General features: G+C 41.0%; 1 protein-coding gene across 1 annotated transcript in view; it reads left to right on the top strand.

Moving 5' to 3' along the window:
• The window catches only part of mppe1 (metallophosphoesterase 1), a 76,349-nt gene extending 55,659 nt beyond the window's left edge, over positions 1-20,690 (top strand). Inside the window, exon 9 of the mRNA XM_055181635.2 lies at positions 19,915-20,690. Coding sequence (XP_055037610.2) covers positions 19,915-20,097 — 183 coding nt within the window. The 3' untranslated portion in view covers positions 20,098-20,690. The remainder of the gene's footprint in view (positions 1-19,914) is intronic.
• The last annotated feature ends 426 nt before the right edge of the window (positions 20,691-21,116 follow it).

Here is a 21,116-nt window from a genome sequence, read left to right as displayed (position 1 = left end):
AAATTCAACTCGTTTAAATTAAACAATGTAACTTAACTTATAAGGGCATAAATCTATACACAACACACCACTTAGTTAAATCACTTCACGAGCAAAAATTAAGGAAATTAGTTAAACAACAGGCCTACCTTTGTTGTTTTCATTCTACAAAACAAGATGCAAACGCCTGAGTTTAATGTTGAAAACAGAAATGATCTCATTATAGTCCAAAGAGTCACAGAGTTATTTTTCAAAAAACAAAAGGCACAGGTTTTTGAGGCGAGTAGTACTCGTGGATTCAAATTGGGTCATACGTGGTTCATCAATTGCCGTTAGATCGGCGGGTCAACCGGCGGGTCAACTGGGCTGGTAGGACTCGGCAGATGGAGGCAGTGGCGTATCGTCTTCCTCAACTCTTGCTTTTTTAAATAACACATTGAAGAAACTTTAGCCATTATTGTGGCAATTTTAATATTAGCTAAAAAAGCAGTTAGCAAAGTTGGCTGGCTGGCTGCCAGAGCCCGCCGCTCCCCACATAGTCTATAGATGTTGTCAGGGTTCCCTTTCAGTACGGTTCACTTTGCACTGCGTCAGTTGCTGACGCTATGGGGGAAACTCCTGTTTACTCCGCGATTGAAGCCTATTGGTTAACGTCTGTAAAAATTACAGACCTATGGCTTTCGAGCCCGCGAAAGGGGCGGGATTATGCCCTATAATAGTCCGGAAAAGAGCGCCATAACTCATTCGCATTCTCCTTCAGCGCGAACCTCTCGCTGCTCCGAAGAAGAGCCTTACTCGCCGTCGACACAAGTCCTGCAGCGGAATCCAGGCCGGTCCACGCCGGTCTGGGACCTCCCACGCCGAGACCGCTCTCATATGCACGGTTGTTCTATCTATGTTAAGTGCTCCCCCTGCTGTTCCTCTCTCGCTGAGACGAGCAAGATGCATAGACAAGCACACACGGGCTATCCCCCCTGTGTTCTGTCACAACGCAACCGTTCATGCTTTACACTCACAGAATCCCTCGCTCCTCCCACAGTCAACGGCGAAATCTCTTTCAGTGCTCAGTGAGCTGGCACGCTCCTATTAATTCCCTCCGAGTGCATCGCCGGGTGAAGACCGCTCATACGATACATGGATGTTCTATCTGTGTTACATGCTCCACTCAGCTGTCCCTCTCTTGTTGAGATGAACAAGCGGCGGAGCCGTAAAACTAAGATAGATGCATAGGACAAGCAAACACAGACGGGTCCGGCCCGTTCTCTGTCATAACACAGCCACTCGTGCTCTACGCTTGCGGAGTCCCTCACTCCTCCCTCCACAGTGGCGAGGTTTCTTTCAGCGGCTTCTTAGAGTCAGCACGTGGTCTTACGGCTCCTTGCCTCTAGTGGAGCTGTCTAGTGTTCAGCGATTACAGAGCTTCACGCCCCCCCTCCCCTCCTGAAGTGGGCCGATCTCATTCGTCTGCTCGATAGGGCGAACACGCCGCTATTGGAGCACTAAGAACACTTATTATGAGAGCCTAACTGGCCTGGGTCTGTCTCACTACCGGTAGAGCTCACTGTGTTTGTCTGCCCTGCCATTTCTCTCTGGCTTAGACGGAATTCTGAGGCAGAACGAATTTGTTTGATGATATGATGAGGCCCGAACACCTCCCTTTATTCAGTCCCGTCCTATTTCAGTGCGCTGAATATTGGTACGTTTCTTATATACCCCGTTTTTCTGCCCTTTTAATAAACGGCAATACCGCGGGCCTCACGGCAGACTTCCTTTCTCCATGATGGGTTCAGTCTGACACCAAACCAACTAGACATACTGCTCTGCTCTGTGAGCCGCTCTGGTCACCGTCACTACAGAGGCTCGTGCACCTGAACGGCCAAGCTCTGGTCTTCCTCAGAGAACAGACTGTCTGGGAGAGCAAGGGTTAAGTCGCCCTTCGGCTGGACTGCCCTGGAATGTTTTTTGTGTGCTCTGTTTATCCAGAAGCATACACATGTAATACTGTTCGTTATGTGACCTCACTGTAGTGGCGAACGGTATTGCATTCCTCTCTAAGAGCAATTTCCGTGCGTACTATACTGTGTATTGACACCCCACGGCCAGAGCCGCATTAAATAAATGGACTACACTAGGCAGGGTGCATTTTTTGGGCCCCCTCCCATCGAGGTTATTTATGAATTGAAATCTGAAACTTACCAAAGTTACTAATAAAATAAAAAAATGGTTGTTTGTATGCCAAATTAAGTCATGTGTTGTATATTAACCAGTCTATCAGCCTATTTTTTGCTAAATTTATTATTTATACGTCATCACACGGCTGTATTAAATGCTATTAAATTATACTCATCTTATCCATTGGGAGTGTCATTGTTAAGGCAGTAGTACCAGTAAATAACCAATAGGTGTCAGTAAACTATGTAAACAGAGCAAATATTTTTCTAATAAGATTTTCTGCAAAATGCAATAGCTTACCTCATTTATAAATGTTGTAATTAGGAATAAGAAGGCAAACATGACCCCTTCACATTCATCAAGACCATTTAGAAACTGTCTAACAATAAATAATAATAAATATAAGGATGGAGGATTTAAACTATGGAAAACTAAAAGTATTTAGACTATTAAAGACTTATATATGGATGGGATACTTCTTACATTTCAAAACTTGTGTGACAGTGGCGAAGCCAGAAATGTTCAAGTGGGTGGGCCTTTATAAAACAGGGTGGGCAAAGCACAGAATATACATAAACTGGGGGCGTGCACAACAGTGGCCGGCGTATGCTTTTTTTCCCAATGGAAGCACAGCTTTTTTTCAAAACAGCCAGCAGCTGTCCGTTTGTTCCGCGCTGTGGTCGAAAAATATTCAACTTTGGGTGAAACGCTCAGCTTGTCAATGTAAGTTCTCACACGGCCATCCAATCACAGTGGACGAAGGGCGGGACAAATATCACAACAACCAACCGGCTCACAGCTCAAGTATCACACTAACTTTAGCTCTTGGCTAAAAAAACAGCTGGCATTCGGCGTCCTCCAGGCGTTTTCAGGCCGCGTTTAAAAGCTTTGGTGTACACGCTATCTAAGTCAAGTTACCTTGATGCCATGCAGGCAGCACAATGTTTCAAGGGGAAAATTATAAAACAACTTATAAATAACCAACAGTAGCCTATCTACAGTATATGGGCAGGTGTGGCTGTGCCTGTTTTATACAGTCTATGGACAGTGCCCCACCAAATTATTAATCCACTTGAAAACACAGAACTCAATAGACATCGCTAAGACACGTGACAATTTGGGCGGCAACATCATCAGAACGCAAAGAATTATGGGTATGTTTGGCCAGTTTACATGGACTGGCATAGCAGGCTAGTGTTCTGGCATGAAAATAACGAAAAATTAGCGTGAATAACAGAATATAATCCTACAAAATGCAGCAGGCTAAAGAAAACATTGTTCACACCATACCGCCTAAAACTAAATCCTAATACAAAGACGAGATATGTGAGTGAGAGAGAGGGTAGCAAGAAGATTCTTGGTTCAAGCCCCGGCTAGGGCAGGTGGCCTTTCTGTGTGGAGTTTCTACATGTTCTTCCTGTGTCAGCGTGGGTTTACTCCGGTTTCCTTCCACAGGCCAAAAACATGCAAGTTAGGCAAATAGGAGATACCAAATTGTCCCTCCCCCAACTTTTGTATGAATTAACTTGTCTGAATAAAACTTGTGTATGGATTACCTGGTTCTCGCCATGAATATAGCCGCACATTCAAACTGCAAAGTGTTTACACATATTTGTACACTCAACACAACATTGTGCTTTTGTCAAACTGTAACTTAACCAAAAACTCTCTCTCTCAAATGTGTTTTAATTGGTAATATTATTTCATACAGAAATATATTTTATAATTAAGATGAGAATAAAGTTAGTGTTAATTAAAATGTTAAGGGAAACAAATATATTGATATGAAATATACCAAATTAATTTCAATTTCGTTCAGATACAATTACCAAACATATCTCAGTCTTTTTATTAATTTAATTATTAAATAAGTATACACAATTGTCGTCAGTGCACTACAAATAATCTGGTTTAATGCCTTTATTAATACAAATTATTTAATCGTGGGCCTCCTTGCTGCTGCTATCCATGCCATTCGTCGCCTTTTCGTCACCTCTGAAACATGGCTTGTACTAATATTTTTCCACGTTTGAAAACGATAAAAGGATTTTCCGTTCTAAAGCTTTATGGCACTTATCATGAGAATGACTATTCCAGTTTATAACACAGCAAGTAGACGACATTTTGAACACTGCGTCCTTTCCTCCATGCAAAGAAGGCTGGCGCCTGTACGTTGAATTAGTAACGGAATTAGTTTTTACGTTATATACGTTGTGTGAACGTAGATCCGCAAAATGCATGACGTGAAAGCGTCATAGATTCAACAGTAGTGATTTTACTAAAGAACTCGTTTCAGAGATTGTTATTTAAGTAGAAAATGGCCATCAAACAACCCGGCGCAATACAAAATTGCATGTGTTGTCATTTAAGTGTAAATATTCCAACAACAGTAAATCATACAGCCTATGAAACGACACAAAGTCTGCCCCCCTAAATTGACTGGAGTAATACTCCTGACTATAAACTGTAAATAATAATGACACCATTATAAACATTAAAGAGTAACTAAACCCTAATCCAACTTTTTTTTAGTTACTGATCTGTAAGAATTACTTGTGTGCTGTTCATTGATTTTAGTAAGTTTTTTGACATTTGGATATAAAGTGTTTCAATACTACAATAAATTGTGTAAAAACGTCTGAGTGCTGCCCTCTTCAGGTTAAACGGTGGCTACTGCAGTTGAATTTTCCTTTTGGATGTTGGGTCCAAAAAATGACTCGTGACGTAAGCAGGTTCAAGCTTACCACGCCCTTGTTACGATCTCACCACACACTTGGTACGAGCTCAGTTCGTCCCCTCTATCTCTGTTGGGATCTGCCTACTTTTCTTGCATTTTTCAAATATTGCCAGTGGGTGGAGTCAGGCTCTGACCAGGGGTTTAGTTACACTTTAAGAAAATGTCTAAACTCACCGTTACATGTCCTACTGTATTAGTCTGAGACGGCCGCTTCTGGTTAAAGATGGAGAAAGTCTCGATCATAATAACAAAGTCCAATATCTTTGATCATAATATGTCCCTTCGCGCAAAGAAAAGCAGAAATACATTTCTCAGACGAGCATTTATCATCGATGAGCGTAACATTATATGTTCTTAAATATGTGGTGAAGAACAGTCTTTCAACACAGGATGAAGACATTATCAAAGTAATAAGTGCTCGTTTCACTTTGTTGACGTTTGAAAAGATGTCCTCAGTAATCCAACATTTCCATGAGTGATGTAATAGTCTCTGTCTTCAAAAGTAAACAGACGACAGCAGATGTCATTGTGGAAAGGCTGTTAAACTCGATGATTTGTGACTCGCTATTTTCAAATTCAGTTCAATCGCGCGTAGGCGGCACTAACAATGACTGACGAATCATATTCAACGTTTCATGTTGACAAGCGTGTGCACCTATAGGGTAAAAGAAAACTGCGAAACTGCCTGAACATGCAAACTTGCACTTAAATTTTATATTTTAATTATATTTATAATTTTATTACATAGTATGAAATTATAGTGTAATAAGACGTCTATTCGTAGTACTATTATTTATTTTTGTTAAATTATTTATACATTTGTCTGGAAAATGGCCTTCTGATTGGGTGGGCCACAACTCAAAGTGGGCGGGGCCCACTCGTAGCTTCGCCACTGTTGTGTGATAAACACCAGGGCCCGGTTGCATAAAGCACCTTAAGTTTTTCCCTTAAATATGACACTTAAGGGGTAAATTCCCCTTAACTACTGTAAGATAATAATTAAAGAGTTTTGCATATAATCTCTTAAACAGTTCTCTTAGGTAAGGGTAATCATGAAGTGTTTCATACGGACTACCGGCACATCCAGGAACTTGACTGTAAATTTCGTCACCGCCCCTTTTTGGGGGATAGACAAGCAGCCCTTCCATTGGCTTTCATTCAAAATAGCGGAACAAAGCAACGTTTTTACACAGCCGGCAGGCGTAAATAACTTATGAAATCACTCAGATTAAACATGTCGAGTATTTATCTGTCCACCTTGCCTGCCATAGAGCCCGAAAGATACATTGCTAAGCCAGTTAGTTGTATGACTCGACGGAAAAGTGCACTCATTACTCTAAATATAAAGACATAATAAATAAATACGAAGTAACTTTCAAATACGAAGTAAAATCATTCACTTGCTTCCCTGTTGACTCGAAGAGGTATGAGTAAATGTCCGGGTAAGACACCTCTGGCCAATAGGGAGCGTTGTTACACAAATTTGATGCTGGGAGAATGAAAGAGACATGTTTTTATATTGACCAAATAAAATATGTTAATGTATCTTTCGCGCTCTATGGCAGGCAGGGTGGACAGATGGTTACTCGACATGTTTGATCTGAGTGATTTCGTGGGTTGTTTGCGCCTGCCGGCTGTGTACGAAGGTTGCTTTGTTCGGCTGTTTTGAATGGAAGCCAATGGAGGGTCTAGTTTGATTTCCCCCAAAAGTGGGCGTGAACCTGTTCAGAGACATTCTATGACGTTGCGCCGGTTGTGCGTATGACAGCGACCCCGGTTTGTTGTTATAAAATACTATTGTTGCCATGGAGACGCAACAGAAAAAACTTAAGGGTTTTTCTGCAACACCCTTAAGTTTAAAGGAAACAACTTAGCCTCTTAAACCCTGAGGACCCTGTCCCGGGGCCAAAATTTCGTATTTTGACTCAATATAAAATATTATTTTAATCTTTAATGGTCCGTCATGGACCCCAGTAACACATATGAGATACTGTTTGAAACCTTAGAGTCTCTACTTTCTGCAGATATGCACCACTTTGACATATCTTTTACTCTAAGAAAGTTATTTACACTTAATTTACACTATCACCCCCCCCCCATATTTTTTATATCATTTAATATTCACATATTTCATATTTTTCAAATATGACAATCATGGGCAAGTCTTATATCAAATGAAAGCTCTCATTCTCAGGAATAAGAACAGCGTTATTTTTGTTCTATTATCAACACACATCCACCATCGTTGAATGAATAATAAGGTAAAAAATTGTCTTTTGTAAATTTATGTGAAACTTGAGTGTGAGCTGCCTCAGATAGCACAGATAGCCACAAATGATCTTTTATCTTTAGTTCTACTCTAAAAAATGAGTCCATTCACAGTATTTTCTTTCATTGTGTGCATGAATAATCCCTTGCTATTTATTATATGTGCAAAACAAAAAATTTACAACATAAAAAAGAAAATTTGGTGTTTTATCCTATGAAAAACAACATAAAATATAGCTGCAAGCAGCAATTGCCGGGTTTCGAGCATTAAAGCACGTCAAAAACGTCAGACGTCGATTACCAGGCTGAGGAGTTGCACCCGAATACAGACACAATGAATGATAGACCACCTCGCTCCAGAAAAACGAAAGAGATGGTCAAAAACGGATCATACAGACTATTTATGCTTACACACATGTGCACCTATAAGACAAACATGTAATGTCCTTAATGTGAAGTTATAAGGATAATTTGTTAACGAGAATAAGTTATTCAGATTTATACGGAAACATACAATTCAGAAATGGCTGTGTTTAGTTTAACTAAAAGGCCATTGAGTCGTGGTATGGTCATCAATGGTTCAAACAGACTGCGGACGTGCATATACGACACAAACAGCAGCGCAGCAGACCGCAAAGACTTACAGTGGACAGCACATCAAAGATGTCAGACGTCGTCGACCAGGCTGATCCAGCATCCACAAAAACGAAAGAGATGGTCAGAAACAGTTCATACAGACTATGTATGCTTAAACACACGTGCGCTATAGGACAAACATGTCACGTGCTTAATGTGAAGTCATTTGCTTGGGTTCAAGCGATTTGGGATCTTATGACCTTTAAGGGCATGCCTGAGTAGATTTGCTGCATTGTACAAAATAAATGATGAAAAGTAAGCTACCAGACACACTTGTTCATAGTTGTCGTCATAGCCGAACCCCATGTCTCTAAGATGTTCTGATACTGAGATACAGCTCTTGCTAAATGGTTGCTAGGGTATTCTCATTGGTTGCTAGGGAGTGAACTGCAATGCACCAATGAAAGGCACAATCTATGATGACTCATGATTTTAGATGTAAGGTTGCAGTATTTTTAAGTGAAAATAACAAATAACCACTAGGTGGCGCTATGTCAAACTCGTGCATGTAACCTCGGGTCATGACTGTGTTACATGTAGCTAGTATCACGGCTATTCACTTTAGTTTAGTAAAGAAACAATTGTATGACCATTAGGCTTACTCAATGTCAAAGGTTTTGTTCAATTATGAGGCCAACTACTGGTGTAGGCAAACAATTTTCTTTGTATTGCCTCAGACTCTGCTCAGACATCAGCATATCAAATCTGGTAGAAAAATGTCATTTCATAGCGGAGTTATAACCATTTATGTGAAGAAAACACAAAAAATGAATGTAATTTTTCGTTTTTTGCAATTTTCGGCCATTTCTGATGGAAATTTTAACATAACGTCAATAGAGTTTTTTGTTCAGAAGGTAAAGTTAATTTCTTCCTATGGTGTTTTCGAGTCGATCGGAATAACCCTCGCGGAGTTATTCACGCATGTTTTGTAAGCACAGTTTTTGCAGTGCAGAACTAACCGTAAGGCAAAACCTGGTATGTTTGGTATCGTAGGACTTGGAAACAATTCAGGATGATAAAAAAAACAACTCCCATGAAAATCTCTTGACCACAGATAAAATTATAGGCGTGAAAGTTGTAACCATTGCATAATCACAGTATTTAGTGCCATTTTCCCCGTTATAGCGCCATCTAGTGTCCGATCGGCGAGCTTTTTATATCACGGCCTTAGACCGATGGCCTACAAATATGATTCAAGCCCTGTGATGATATCTCAAACGACTCTCGAGTTATGGCCGTTTTAATGTTTTAAGCTCCGCCCAGTTTGGTTTTTGGCCACTCCTTGCGTGATTGAATGTAAATTTCAATTTTTTTTTTGATAATTATTTATAGTCACACTCCACAGAATCAATCAGCCTTGGTTAGGTTCAGATCGGGCGAAAAACCAAGGACTAGTTCGCAAAAGTAGGTTTGAACGTTATCGCCAATAACTCACAAACCGTTTGATTGACAGCAACGCTTCCAGAGGCAAAGTTTTTCGTCATGAGCCGATCTATCATATGATGTCATGTTTGTTTGTGTACGTCAAACGTCACGTGATACAGGCACCGAAATACGGTATTACGCGCCCTAGTGGCCAAATGACACCAAAATTCTTACAGGCCTTCAGGAGCAGTACACGAAGAAGCACAGTGCGTTTCGTTCCGATCGACCTTTGTTAACCCTGTCAAATCAGTCCTCAACCTTCAGTGGCCGACGACGGCCATGTTTTTGAAGATACGCCAATGTCCTTCTAGACGCTCATGGTACATTGCACAAAGACATACAATACAAAATATTAAGTGTATCGGGCTAACGGTTGTGTAGTAATAGTCATTCCCGATCTCAAGCCTGTTAGAGCGCAACCTAGTGGCCAAAATCCGCATCTTTTTTACTGTCATCCCGGAGTGAGCTGGTACATATGTGTACCAAACCTCGTTAAGATATCTCAAACCGTTCACGAGTTATAGCCATTTCAGTGACGATAGGCTACTTCCTGTATGGAGTTTTGGTGCCCCCTAGTGACCCTGAAGCGGAATTTCAAATTCTGTTCGATAATTATTTACCTACTCACTCCACAGATTTCTCCTGCATTGGAACGATTCCGATCGGGCGAAAAACCTAGGACTAGTTCATTTTGGCTTGAAATGCATATTATGCAAATTAGCGAAAAAATTTGCATACCGGAAATGAAATCGGAGATATACATTTTTTAAGTTTGGAGCCAGGGATTACAATGATACCAAACACTTGAGTGTATGATGTCCGGTTTAGGAGTTATGAGCCCAAACGCGTCGGGCATTGCTATAGCGCCACCTATGGGCCGATTTGGCTGATTCACTGTATCTGAGTAGCCTGCTAATATACAACCAGTTGACCAAGTGGCAAGTTTCTACGACTTACGGTTTGGGCTGGGCGATGCGTTTTAAGGCGGAAAAATAATAATAATAAAACAGACAAATACAATAGGTTTTCAGCACTTCGTGCTCGAAACCCTAATAACAATATTTGTCACAAACAGCAGCTTTTTATGTAACTTCAAAGGGTTTACTTTAAAATTATATAAAGAAATTACATTTATTCCACTGTATGTGGTTATGGGAGCACTTCAAATGTTTTTAGGCAGAAATCGTATACAAAAAGGGTATTAGTCCTCCCTTCAGTTGGAGTAAAATAACTTTTGGACAGATTATGATAGAGAAAAAATTCCTTTTTCCTCTGTAAGCTGACAATTGCTGGAATCAAACAATACTGTCTGCAGGTAGCTGAGGCACCCAGGGCCAGAGTTATACACTTTCAAATAAAAACTTTAGAAAAAAACCATCAAAAAGCGCCTATTTATTTTTGTGTTTATTAGAGGACTGACACCACATACAACCATGTTTAGCACTTTCAACAGTGTTTTATGTAATTTCAAGGGGTTTCCTGTAAAATGATACCAAACTTTTGTATGTAAACCTCTGCATGTGGGTATGGGAAGCTTTTGAAAATCCAGGCGAAAATCCCCAAAATAGCTTTAGGGTGTAAGAAGGGGGAAATTACACTTAAGGTGCTTTATGCAACTGGGCCCTGATTCCCTTAAAACATTTTTTTTAATATTCACAGCTTAAAAGTTTTATGTCTTCCAGGTCAACAGATATTATGTACATTCCCAAACTGTCATTCATTGAGGAAATAATTGGAAAAAGAGGTGAAAAGGGCCAATTGTCAAAATATTATAATTTAAAGAGGCTGCTGTAGACAAATTAAACGCATGGAGGAAAGACATTCAAGAAAAAAATAGAGGAATTTGAATGAACTGAAGCATGTTTAAAGGCGCAAAAACAAATTATTGGATTGTTACAGAAGAGCCATTGCTTTGAACTGGAAGAGCTCTATTTTTAAGGTTTACTATCTATAGTGATGCAATACAAAACACGATGAGCGGACTATGCTGTCTAATAAGTGGAAATTAATCTGCTCGCAAACTTACCTTCGTGGCTCATGGGCTTCCTTCTGCACAGAAGCATTACAGCTATCGAGTTTTAATAAATGTACTCAAACCTAACTATTTTCACTTGTTAGTGCCTAAAAAGCAGAATTATTATATTAATTAAACATCCCTTTTATAAATAAATAAAACATTTACTAGTGTTTAAAGAAACACTATGTATTTTCCATGTAAAAATGGCTTACAGCTCCCCTATGTGGTTGAAAAGCACAACAGTGCCTGGTATCAGACACTCTTCTGCAGGCAGGGGCGGGGCTGTGTTTCCTACCCTCCACCGCCACTTTCAGAGTGTGCTTGTAGCAGCTAGGAGGCTGCTCAAGTTGCAGCAACAGTACAATTTGTCCAGTTAAAAGTTGAAATAATTTTAGAGACATTATTTAAAGGAAAAAAACTACTTAGGGCCCTATTTTAACGATCTGAAACGCAAGTCCAAAGCGCAAAGCACAAGTGACTTTGTGGGCGGATCTTGGGCGCTGATGCTATTTTCCCGGCGGGAGAAATAAGTCTTGCGCCGGGCGCAAATCAATAAGGGGTTGGTCTGAAGTAGGTTCATTATTCATAGGTGTGGTTTGGGCGTAATTTCAAATAAACCAATCAGAACGCTATCCAACATTCCCTTTAAACGCAAGGGCGCAAGTTCAATGGCGGGTTGCTATTATTATGACGGATTTGACAGGCGCACGCCAGGAGCGGTTCACAGCCGAGGAGACCTCTGTCTTTGACTGCTCTTACAAGAACGTCGAAGTTGTTTTGTATGGGGATGGGAGAAACCCGCCCAAATCAGCGTCGGTTAAATAGGCGTGAGAGGAAATAGCCACAATTGTCTCATCAGTTGCGCCAAGCACTACAATGATGTCAGGAGAAAGGGGGATCCCAAGCTTGCCAGCATAAATCGGGCACGCCGGGCACACAGGAGGACATCGCTGCGTCCACCCTCACTGCTGAAAGGGTTTTGGGGGCTTTGAAATCGGACACAAGAAACGCAAGCAAGGTCCAACCCCAAAGTACACTTACAAATCAAGTTCACATACATGAAGGTTTCTTATGAAAACATTTTAATTATTATTTAGATAAAATAAACGTAATACAGCCACACAACAAACTTATGAAAATATTTTAATCGTTATTTGCATGATAATTATTTAACGCTGCATGCCACACAAAATAAATAAAAACTATCACCACAATGCTCACCACAATGATTTCCCTTATCTCATGTATTAATATTTTTTATTGTAACAATTTATGATTTATTGATTTCCCTTATCTTCTATTTTTTATTGTAACAATTTATGATTTGCAAAAATAACTGTTGCATCTGTGTAGATTAGATAAGCAATGCGCGTTGTGCACGCTATACATTATGGTCAAGCATGCGCCCTTAAAATAGCATAATGAACCACGCGCAACGCGCCACTGACTTTAGACTAGTTTTTTTTGGTTAGTAGAGCAATTGTTTTTTGAAACTGCAAAATAGCATAAGAGATGGTTTGCGCCGGAGCACGCCTCCTTTTTTGCGCTGAACCGCCCAGGGAGCGCAAGTTCATTCCCTAGTTTGCCGACGTGCTTCTGTGGAGGGAAAAACCCGCTGTGCGCCGGTGCAAAATACGAAATGATATATGCGTCACTGACAAAGTAAATTGCGCTGGGTGCAAGATAGGGCCCATAGTGTTGCTTTAACATGCACAAAATAATTTAATGGTTGTATGCAAAACATTAAATTTAATTCAAAATTGAATAAATAAAAACCTTGGTACTTGTGTTTTATATGCACCAAATAATGTAATGATGGTATCCAAAAACATTCAATTTAATTGTAATATAAAACTATTTTATTAGATACATTTCATTTAAAACTTCAGTGCATGTATGATAAGCCTAGTAATACGTAAATATTACATCAATAACTGATATCATAGGTTAACACAGACTTTATTAAGCCCATTACTGAGTGTATTTGTGTTTGTGAGTTTGTGACTGTTGTTGTCTGAGGTGGTGACTCGGATGGGGACGCCAGTCATCAGAATGGCTGATTTTCAAGTTCATCGTTCCACTCTGTTCCTGACAGAGTTCCTTTAAGGACACAGACATGGTTTCTGCAAAAAATAAATGAATAAAGGACAAACGATAATTTCCCTACGTTATATAAGGCATGTTTACGTATAATAAGGAGGCAAAAAAAAAAAACAGTTAGCTTGCACAATAATTCATGACTGCAATGGCAGAACTAGCGGGGTCAAGATTTTTTTCTTTAAGCCCCACGAAAATCACGTTAGATATCTCACCAAACATGATAACAAAACCAATGCATAGTGTCTAAGTCAACTGCAAGCAATCTGTGATCTTTAAATTCACTTCACAAACGTGAATAGCGTAAAGAAAAATCTAGCAGCCTCAGAAATTATACATTAGACTTTAGCACTACCATTACTTCGAGATAAAACTGTTATACATAATATAAAAACTGTTATTAATTCATATAACTGAAACATAAATAACCAGTGTTTTGAGCACATTTACCTCAGTGGACGTGTTGCTCGACGAGGATTTTGTTGCGATTCTCAATCTTGAAGAGAAATATGCAGCGAAGCTCTCCCGCGGAGTGAAGAAGAGGTGGAGTTTCGAGGTTTCCCAGATGGTTGAAATGTCCAATGGAGTTAAGAGGTTTGCGCTCAAGCTTTTTCAGGACTTTAGATTGGTTAATAAATTGTAAAAGTAACAGACCCACGTGGGGACTGACTAATAGCATAGATTTGTGAACAAAATATGGAATTGACAAATTTTGGACATACGAGGTTTCCGCCCGACAGCACCGTTGTAGATGGGACATTTGTAAAACATTTTCCCTTCTGTCTGGGCCCCATCCCGCCAATCGGGCCCTAGGCATGTGCCTAGTTTGCCTTTGCGTTAATCCGGCTCTGCCCAGGGCTGTACGGTGTTTGAATTACCGACAAGCAGTCAATATACGCACACACGGCCCGCCATCAATAATTGTATCGACGCTCGCCATCAAAATCCGGTTTGGCGATCCATTCCCGGGACACCGGGCTGGATTCTAAACAATAATTCAGACACTCTCTCGCTGAAATTTGCTCGCAGCCCACCTCAGTTTTTCCGCTACGATACTGACAGTGCAAGCGAGCATGGTCTAACGCATACATGGGCATCGAGGGCCACAGTCCTGCAGAGTTTAGCTTCAACCTTAATCGAACACACCTGAATGTCATTTCCAAACAGTCCTGAAGACTTCAATTAGATTTTTCATCTGTGTTTGATTAGAGTTGGAGCTAAACTCTGCAGGGACACTGGCCCTCAGGACCAGGAGTTGCCCACCCCTGGTCTAACGGCTGTTATTTTATCTTCCTTGAGAGACGGCAGCCTCAGACCTTTTCATGGCTCTAAGCGCTTGAATTGCGCCCTCTCCGGACGGCCACTCAAAGGCTTACAGCCAAGCGGTTTATGACGTTTTTCGGCCAGATGGCTGGTTTATATCAGTGGATCCGAAGACGCTCACACCTCTGCTCCAATACTCTGAGAAATTAAGGGTAAAATCAACCTCAAGTGAGCTTGCTACCTGCCACAATGAGTTTTGTTTATGACGCTCGGAAAGCGAGCTTAACACCAGAGCGCGCTCACAGTCAGACGCGCGGCATCTCGTTTAAGGCGGGCTCACGTACCCCCCTAACGAGTCCCAGAAAGCTGAATATCGTGGCATTCTGTTCATAAAACCACTTCAGTTTGACTAAGCAAAGGTCCTGCCCCGAGCTGAAATCCGGGACGCTTATGCTTTGAGTTACACACGGCTGCATGAAGTGCTATCGTTACGAGCTCACCCAGCATCTGCTGTGGGTTGGACCTTGCGGCGCGAGGAACGCCCGTTTGTCTCATATCAATCAGCTCGTACTATACATGCAGTCCATTTAGGGGGGTGTTTGTAGCACTGCAGCACTCTCAACCGTGTTATTTGTGATAATGCAGTCGAGCAAACTACGGTGGTTTCATTATTCACAGAGCCAGGCTGAGATCTTGTCCCCTGTACAAGCTAACGAGTCATCTCCTTTATAAGCTCATTGCATCGCTTTATAAGCTATGTTCAATCAGAGTGCATCTCGTGCTTAGACCACCAAGGTGCAGACATATTCCCCCGTTACGACGGGGGTGTGGAGACTGCATCCGTGAGACACGACCTACATGCCTTATGACGCGTTGACACAAGCAGCTAGAACCCCTTTCGCGAGGCGTCCTTATGCAAAGTCTGATCTATCCCTGTCTGGTGACGGCGAAAAGTCTAAACCCCTGCGAATTGTGGTGTGGAACACTTTTCTACTCACTACAGAGGCTTGTGCACGGCGGCTCTCTCCCCCTACGCTAATATCTATGTGGCTGCGATAACAGCGAACCACGCTTTTACGGCTGACCATTCTATTTAATTTGAAAGCCTGTCATTTCCCAGATGCGGACGGCGGCGATAACGGTGAACCACGCTTTTACGGCCGGCCATTCTATTTAATTCACAAGCCTGTCATTTCTCAGATGCGGACGGTGCGCGAGGCGCAGCACTCTGGAACTGTCCAAGGTCCTGAATGACAGATACGTCTGACATACATCAGACGATCAGCTGTTCGTCTGCTTCACAGATCACTCACTAGCGCACCTGTCAACACAGGTTATTTATGGATCGTTGAAGTTATCACCTCCCCTAACAAATGATGCTCACTCGTAGTTAAACCTACTCCATGTGTGGATTAGCTTTACCTCGGGCATATTCTTAAGAGGTTTTTCATTTTGACATTTGTGACACAGCCGGCTGGTCCTCGCCGTCCATGTTGTCAATTTTACAGCTTCGACATCTCTGCCTTGCGTGCTACTGGGGTTTGTTGCATTAAAAGGTGCACCCGTAAGCTCACCCGTATGCACAATATGTTTTAATTATATGCGTCCACCGTGCGCTTAGAGAAGCTCACCTATGCACGCTATAAGATTTCGGTATGCACTAAAGATGTGCTTGGAGAAGCTCACCTGTATACACGGCTGTGTTATTCATTTGTGACACATACACACTGTTGTTGTTCATCTGTGTACGTTCACCGTGCGTTGGGTATTCACCTGTTCATCAATCATATCTGTACAAATTCACGGGACGTTCTGTGCACTGATTTATCTTTACACATTCATGGTCCACTGCTGTGTGCGCACAATTTATTAATATAGCTTCAAGCAGCGATGGCGGGCCCTCGCACGTTTGTTTACCGCTACACAGTGCCTCCGAGAAAACGATGCACGGTGAGCAAGTGCATCAAGTGGGTAAATATCATCCTGCTACTGACCCATTTAGGTACTGTAGGTAAAAGAAACCCCACATTTTAGACAAACGGGGGCACTAGTGAGCCACTAAATAGACACGCCTTTATCTGACGTTTTTGTCAACACTTAACAGCCGACAAATCTGATGTGTGTGCCAAATTTAAAGTCAATCTAAGCACACCAAGAGCCTTAAATATGCCTGAAATAAAAGTAAAGTTTGACGCGTTGCCATGGGAACAGCGTTCGAGATGTCAAAAATTCCTTCGCAATTTAGCGTCTACAATGTCTCAGCATCATGTTGACAACTTCTGGTGTGAATCGCATTATTTTCCTAGAAGAAGTATTTAAAAGTTCACTGCATGCAACAGAAAGGCTTAAATATGCCTTTAAAATGAAAGTAAAAAGTTTGACGCGTTGCCATGGGAACAGCGTTTGAGATATCAAAAATCCCTTCGCCAATTATCATCTACAATGTCTCAGCATCATGTTGACAACTTCTGGTGTGAATCACATTATTTCCCTAGAAGGAGTATTTAAAAGAACATTGCATGCAACTGTAATGCTTAAATATGCCTTTAGAATGAAAGTAAAGTTTGACGCGTTGCCATGGGAACAGCGTTCAAGATATCAAAAATCCCTTCACAATTCATAATCTACTTTGCCTCAGCATCATGTTGACCACTTCTGGAGTCAATCGCTTGAATATGCTAGAAGGAGTATTTAAAAGAACATTGGCGTCAACTGAAAGGCTTAAATATGCCTTTAAAATGAAAGTAAAGTTTGGCGCGTTGCCATGGGAACAGCGTTTGATATCAAAAATCCCTTCACAATTTATCATCTACAATGTCTCGACATCATGTTGACCACTTCTGGAGTCAATCACATGAATATTCTAGAAAGAGTATTTAAAAGTTCACTGCATGGAACTGAAAGGCTTAAATATAGCCTACCTTTAAAATGAAAGTAAAGTTTGACCCGTTGCCATGGGAACAGCGTTCGAGATATCAAAATTCCCTTCGCAATTTATCATCTACTATGCCTCGGCATCCGGTTGACCACTTTTGGTGTCAATAGCATGATTATTATAGAAGGAGTATTTAAAAGAACAGTGCATGCAGCTGTAAGGCTTAAATATGCCTTTAAAGTGAAAGTAAAGTTTGACACGTTGCCATGGGAACAACGTTCGAGAAATCAAAAATCCCTTCGCAATTTATCATCTACAATGTCTCAGCATCATGTTGACCACTTTTGGTGTCAATCGCATGAATATTCTAGAAGGAGTATTTAAAAGAACATCGCATGGAACTGTCAAAAAAAAATTGTCAGAGAAAACGACGCAAAGTGGGCACGTGCATCAAGCGGGTAAATATCAGTGGACTATTTCATGTTGCTACTGACCAATTTGGGTACTGTAGGTAAAAGAAACCCCACATTTTAGACAAACGGGGGCGCTAGTGAGATAGATATCTGCAACGCGGCCGGCTGGTCTTCGCCGTCTACGTTTGTCAGATTTTACAGCTTAGACGTCCCTGCCCTTTGAGCACAGGTTCTCTCGGCTTAACCATGCACGCTCATGCGTTTTATGTCTACATCGGGGTGCGCTCAGCGAGCTCACCAACGTGACTTTGGACTTATTTAATTCTCGCACACCCGCGGCGTTCTCTGTGATCTCGCCTTCTTGTGCTATGTTATGTGCTTCCCGGTGCATTTAAAACCCCACCGTATGCGCGTTAACATTTTATATGGTGCTTACACTTTTGCTTTAAAGCTGTGAATATGCTGGATATAGGGCCACATACAGTGTCTCTCCGGTAAGGCACTTCAGTCCGTTGTGTATGCACGGCATGATGGGATTACGTTCCCTTATAGCGTCAGCAACTGACGCAATGCGAAGTGAACCATATTGAAAGGGAACACTTAAGTTACTCACGTAACCTCGGGTTCCCTGAAATAACGGGAACGAGCATTGCGTAGTTGGCCGTGCTACAAATGCCTACGCAGCGAGCTTCATTCGGCTACGCGCTTCAGTCTAATGCAAGTGAGTTATGCCGCTCTTTTCCGGACTATAATAGGGCATAGTCCCACCCCTTTCGCGGGCTTGAACGCCATAGGTCTGTAATTTTTACAGATGTTAACCAATAGGCTTCAATCGCGGAGTAAACAGGAGTTCCCCCCATAGCGTCAGCAACTGACGCAATGTTTTTTCCCGTTATTTCAGGGAACCGGGGTAACGTGAGTAACCTAAGCGTTTTTAAACGTCAACACTCATGAAAATTTTAAAAGCAAATGCAACATGGGCATAATTCCCAACAAAAATTCATCCTCAAAGTAGGCCTATTTCCTTATCAGATTTTTTTAACTCTTTCCCCGCCATTGACAAGTTATCTCGTCAATCTGCAATACCGCTATTATCCACCAGGTCTTCCGCAACTTATAAAAACCGAAAGTATTGCCCTAAGGCAAACAGCTGTAGTGTATGTTTTAAAGATCGCTCTGCATCTGATCTCTATCAAAAGTCCTTCACAAAAATTGAATAATCTCAGCTTTTTGCTCAAAATTTTGGGTTTTTGATGAAACCTACACATATTTGAGAGGTGATAAAACCAGAACACATGAAGGTACAGTAGGATGAAACTTATTTTTTTGTTTGAAAGCAGAGGGTCTGTTCTTTTATTTCATAATGGGGCGGTTTCCCGGACAGGGATTAGACTAGTCCTAGACTAAAATAAATGTAAGAGCTGTCCAAACTCAAAACAACTTGCACTGATATATCTTAAAATACATCAGTGCTATTTGTTTTTCCTCAAAATGCACGCCAATAATGTTTTTAAGGCATGTTTGTTAAAGCTAGTTATATTTCATAATTAAACTAAGGCCTAGTCCTGGCTTAATCTAATCCCTGTCCGGGAAACCACCCCATATTGTTTATATATTTAAAAAGGAGCATTTTCTGGAAGGCATTAAACTTTTGTGAAAATCATGAAAAATGCTGGCGGCGAAAGAGTTAAATGTGTATATTTAAGTTTAAAAGAGCTGTCCAAAGCTTGGTGGTGATGACGTTGAGAGACTCTGGTCTGTAGTTCGCTCTGGTCTAAAAACGTATTAAATGTCCTGGATTAATCTAAACCCTTTCAGGGAAACCGCCCCTTAGTCATGCATTTCAGTCTGGGACTAGGAGAAGGGGGCTGTCCAGACACCGCCCCTTAATGTCCTAATATAACTCAGGTCTAGTCTTGGATTAATCTAAACCCTGTCAGAGTACTTATATATTTCTATATCTTTCCATTATTAGGAATTCCTAATTTACTCATGCCTGCATTGTTTTTGTTTTCTTTGTCGTCTGCTGTAGGGCTCATTCTCCAGGTCTGACTTTCACTTGTCGAAGTGTTTTCTTCCAGAGGAAAGAAGTATTCTGACAATTTACTGTGGCAGTGGTCTGACCATTGCTCTGATAACACTCAGCCATCTTAAGCCATTTAGAAGAGCGCTACACTCAACAAACAGCTTTTTTAGAAAGCACAAAACTTTGTGATATGCACCAAAGACAAATATGATCACGGAGTCATGAGCCAGGCCGGTTCTAAACATTTGGAGGCCCTAGGCAAAATTTATGTTAAAGGCCCCTCGCACCCCTCAACTTTTCAAAATAATAAAAGTGTTCAGTGTTTTTCTTACACTATAAGAAATCATTTAAACACAAAAATTTACTTTGTAAAAACATATTTTTGGTCAAATTTAGTTAAAAACATACCTTACAAAAAGCATTACTGCTGTGCACAAAAAAGTGGCATTATATATTTTAAGATATTTCAGTGCAAGCTGTTTTCAGTTCTGAAATTTAAACATGCATTTCAATCAGGGAAAGACTTAAAGGCGGAGTGCACAATTTTTGAAAAACGCTTTGGAAAAGGGAGTCGGGCCGACTACCAAAACACACTTGTAGCCAATCAGCAGTAAGGTGCGTGTCTACAAACCGACATTGTTGCCTGGGTTGTGTATGTGTGGGGTGGGTCTATCAAAAGAAGGTCCATATTCTATGGACCCTGCCTTTAACCCTTGTGTCCCTGTTCGGGAAACCACCCATTTATTACTTAAATAAATAAACATCAATGTAATTTTTTTCTAGCTTGGTAGCCTACTTTTATTTTGAACTTCAGTTTGTTTGTTCTTTGACTTGGAATACAAACTTTTTGAACACAAACTTTTTGAACTTGTCTATTCTGATAGTCAGGTTCCAATACAATGGCATCATGTATGCTCTATTAAAGTGTCTGACAGTCAGCTTGTTTACATGCACACCAATAATGCGATTATTTCCAATAATGCGAGTAAGGACTTAATCGCAGTAAGATGTTTACATGACTGAAGCTAACCTCTTCCCTCCGGTTTACATCCAGTTTTTATTTTCGGATTATTCACACATAGCCCAATGCAGAGCACAAATGATGAACTCACATATATGGTCCACTGTTTTAATTTACTTACATTAAATGACAAACACGTTGTTATGGATGTATTTCATTATCCGGTGCCGTGATGAAGATATAAATA

Source organism: Misgurnus anguillicaudatus, chromosome 25 (genome assembly GCF_027580225.2).
Source record: "Misgurnus anguillicaudatus chromosome 25, ASM2758022v2, whole genome shotgun sequence".
Lineage (NCBI taxonomy): Eukaryota > Metazoa > Chordata > Actinopteri > Cypriniformes > Cobitidae > Misgurnus > Misgurnus anguillicaudatus.
The sequence above is the reverse complement of the archived record's forward strand: the minus strand, read 5'-3'. Positions and strand labels throughout refer to the sequence as shown.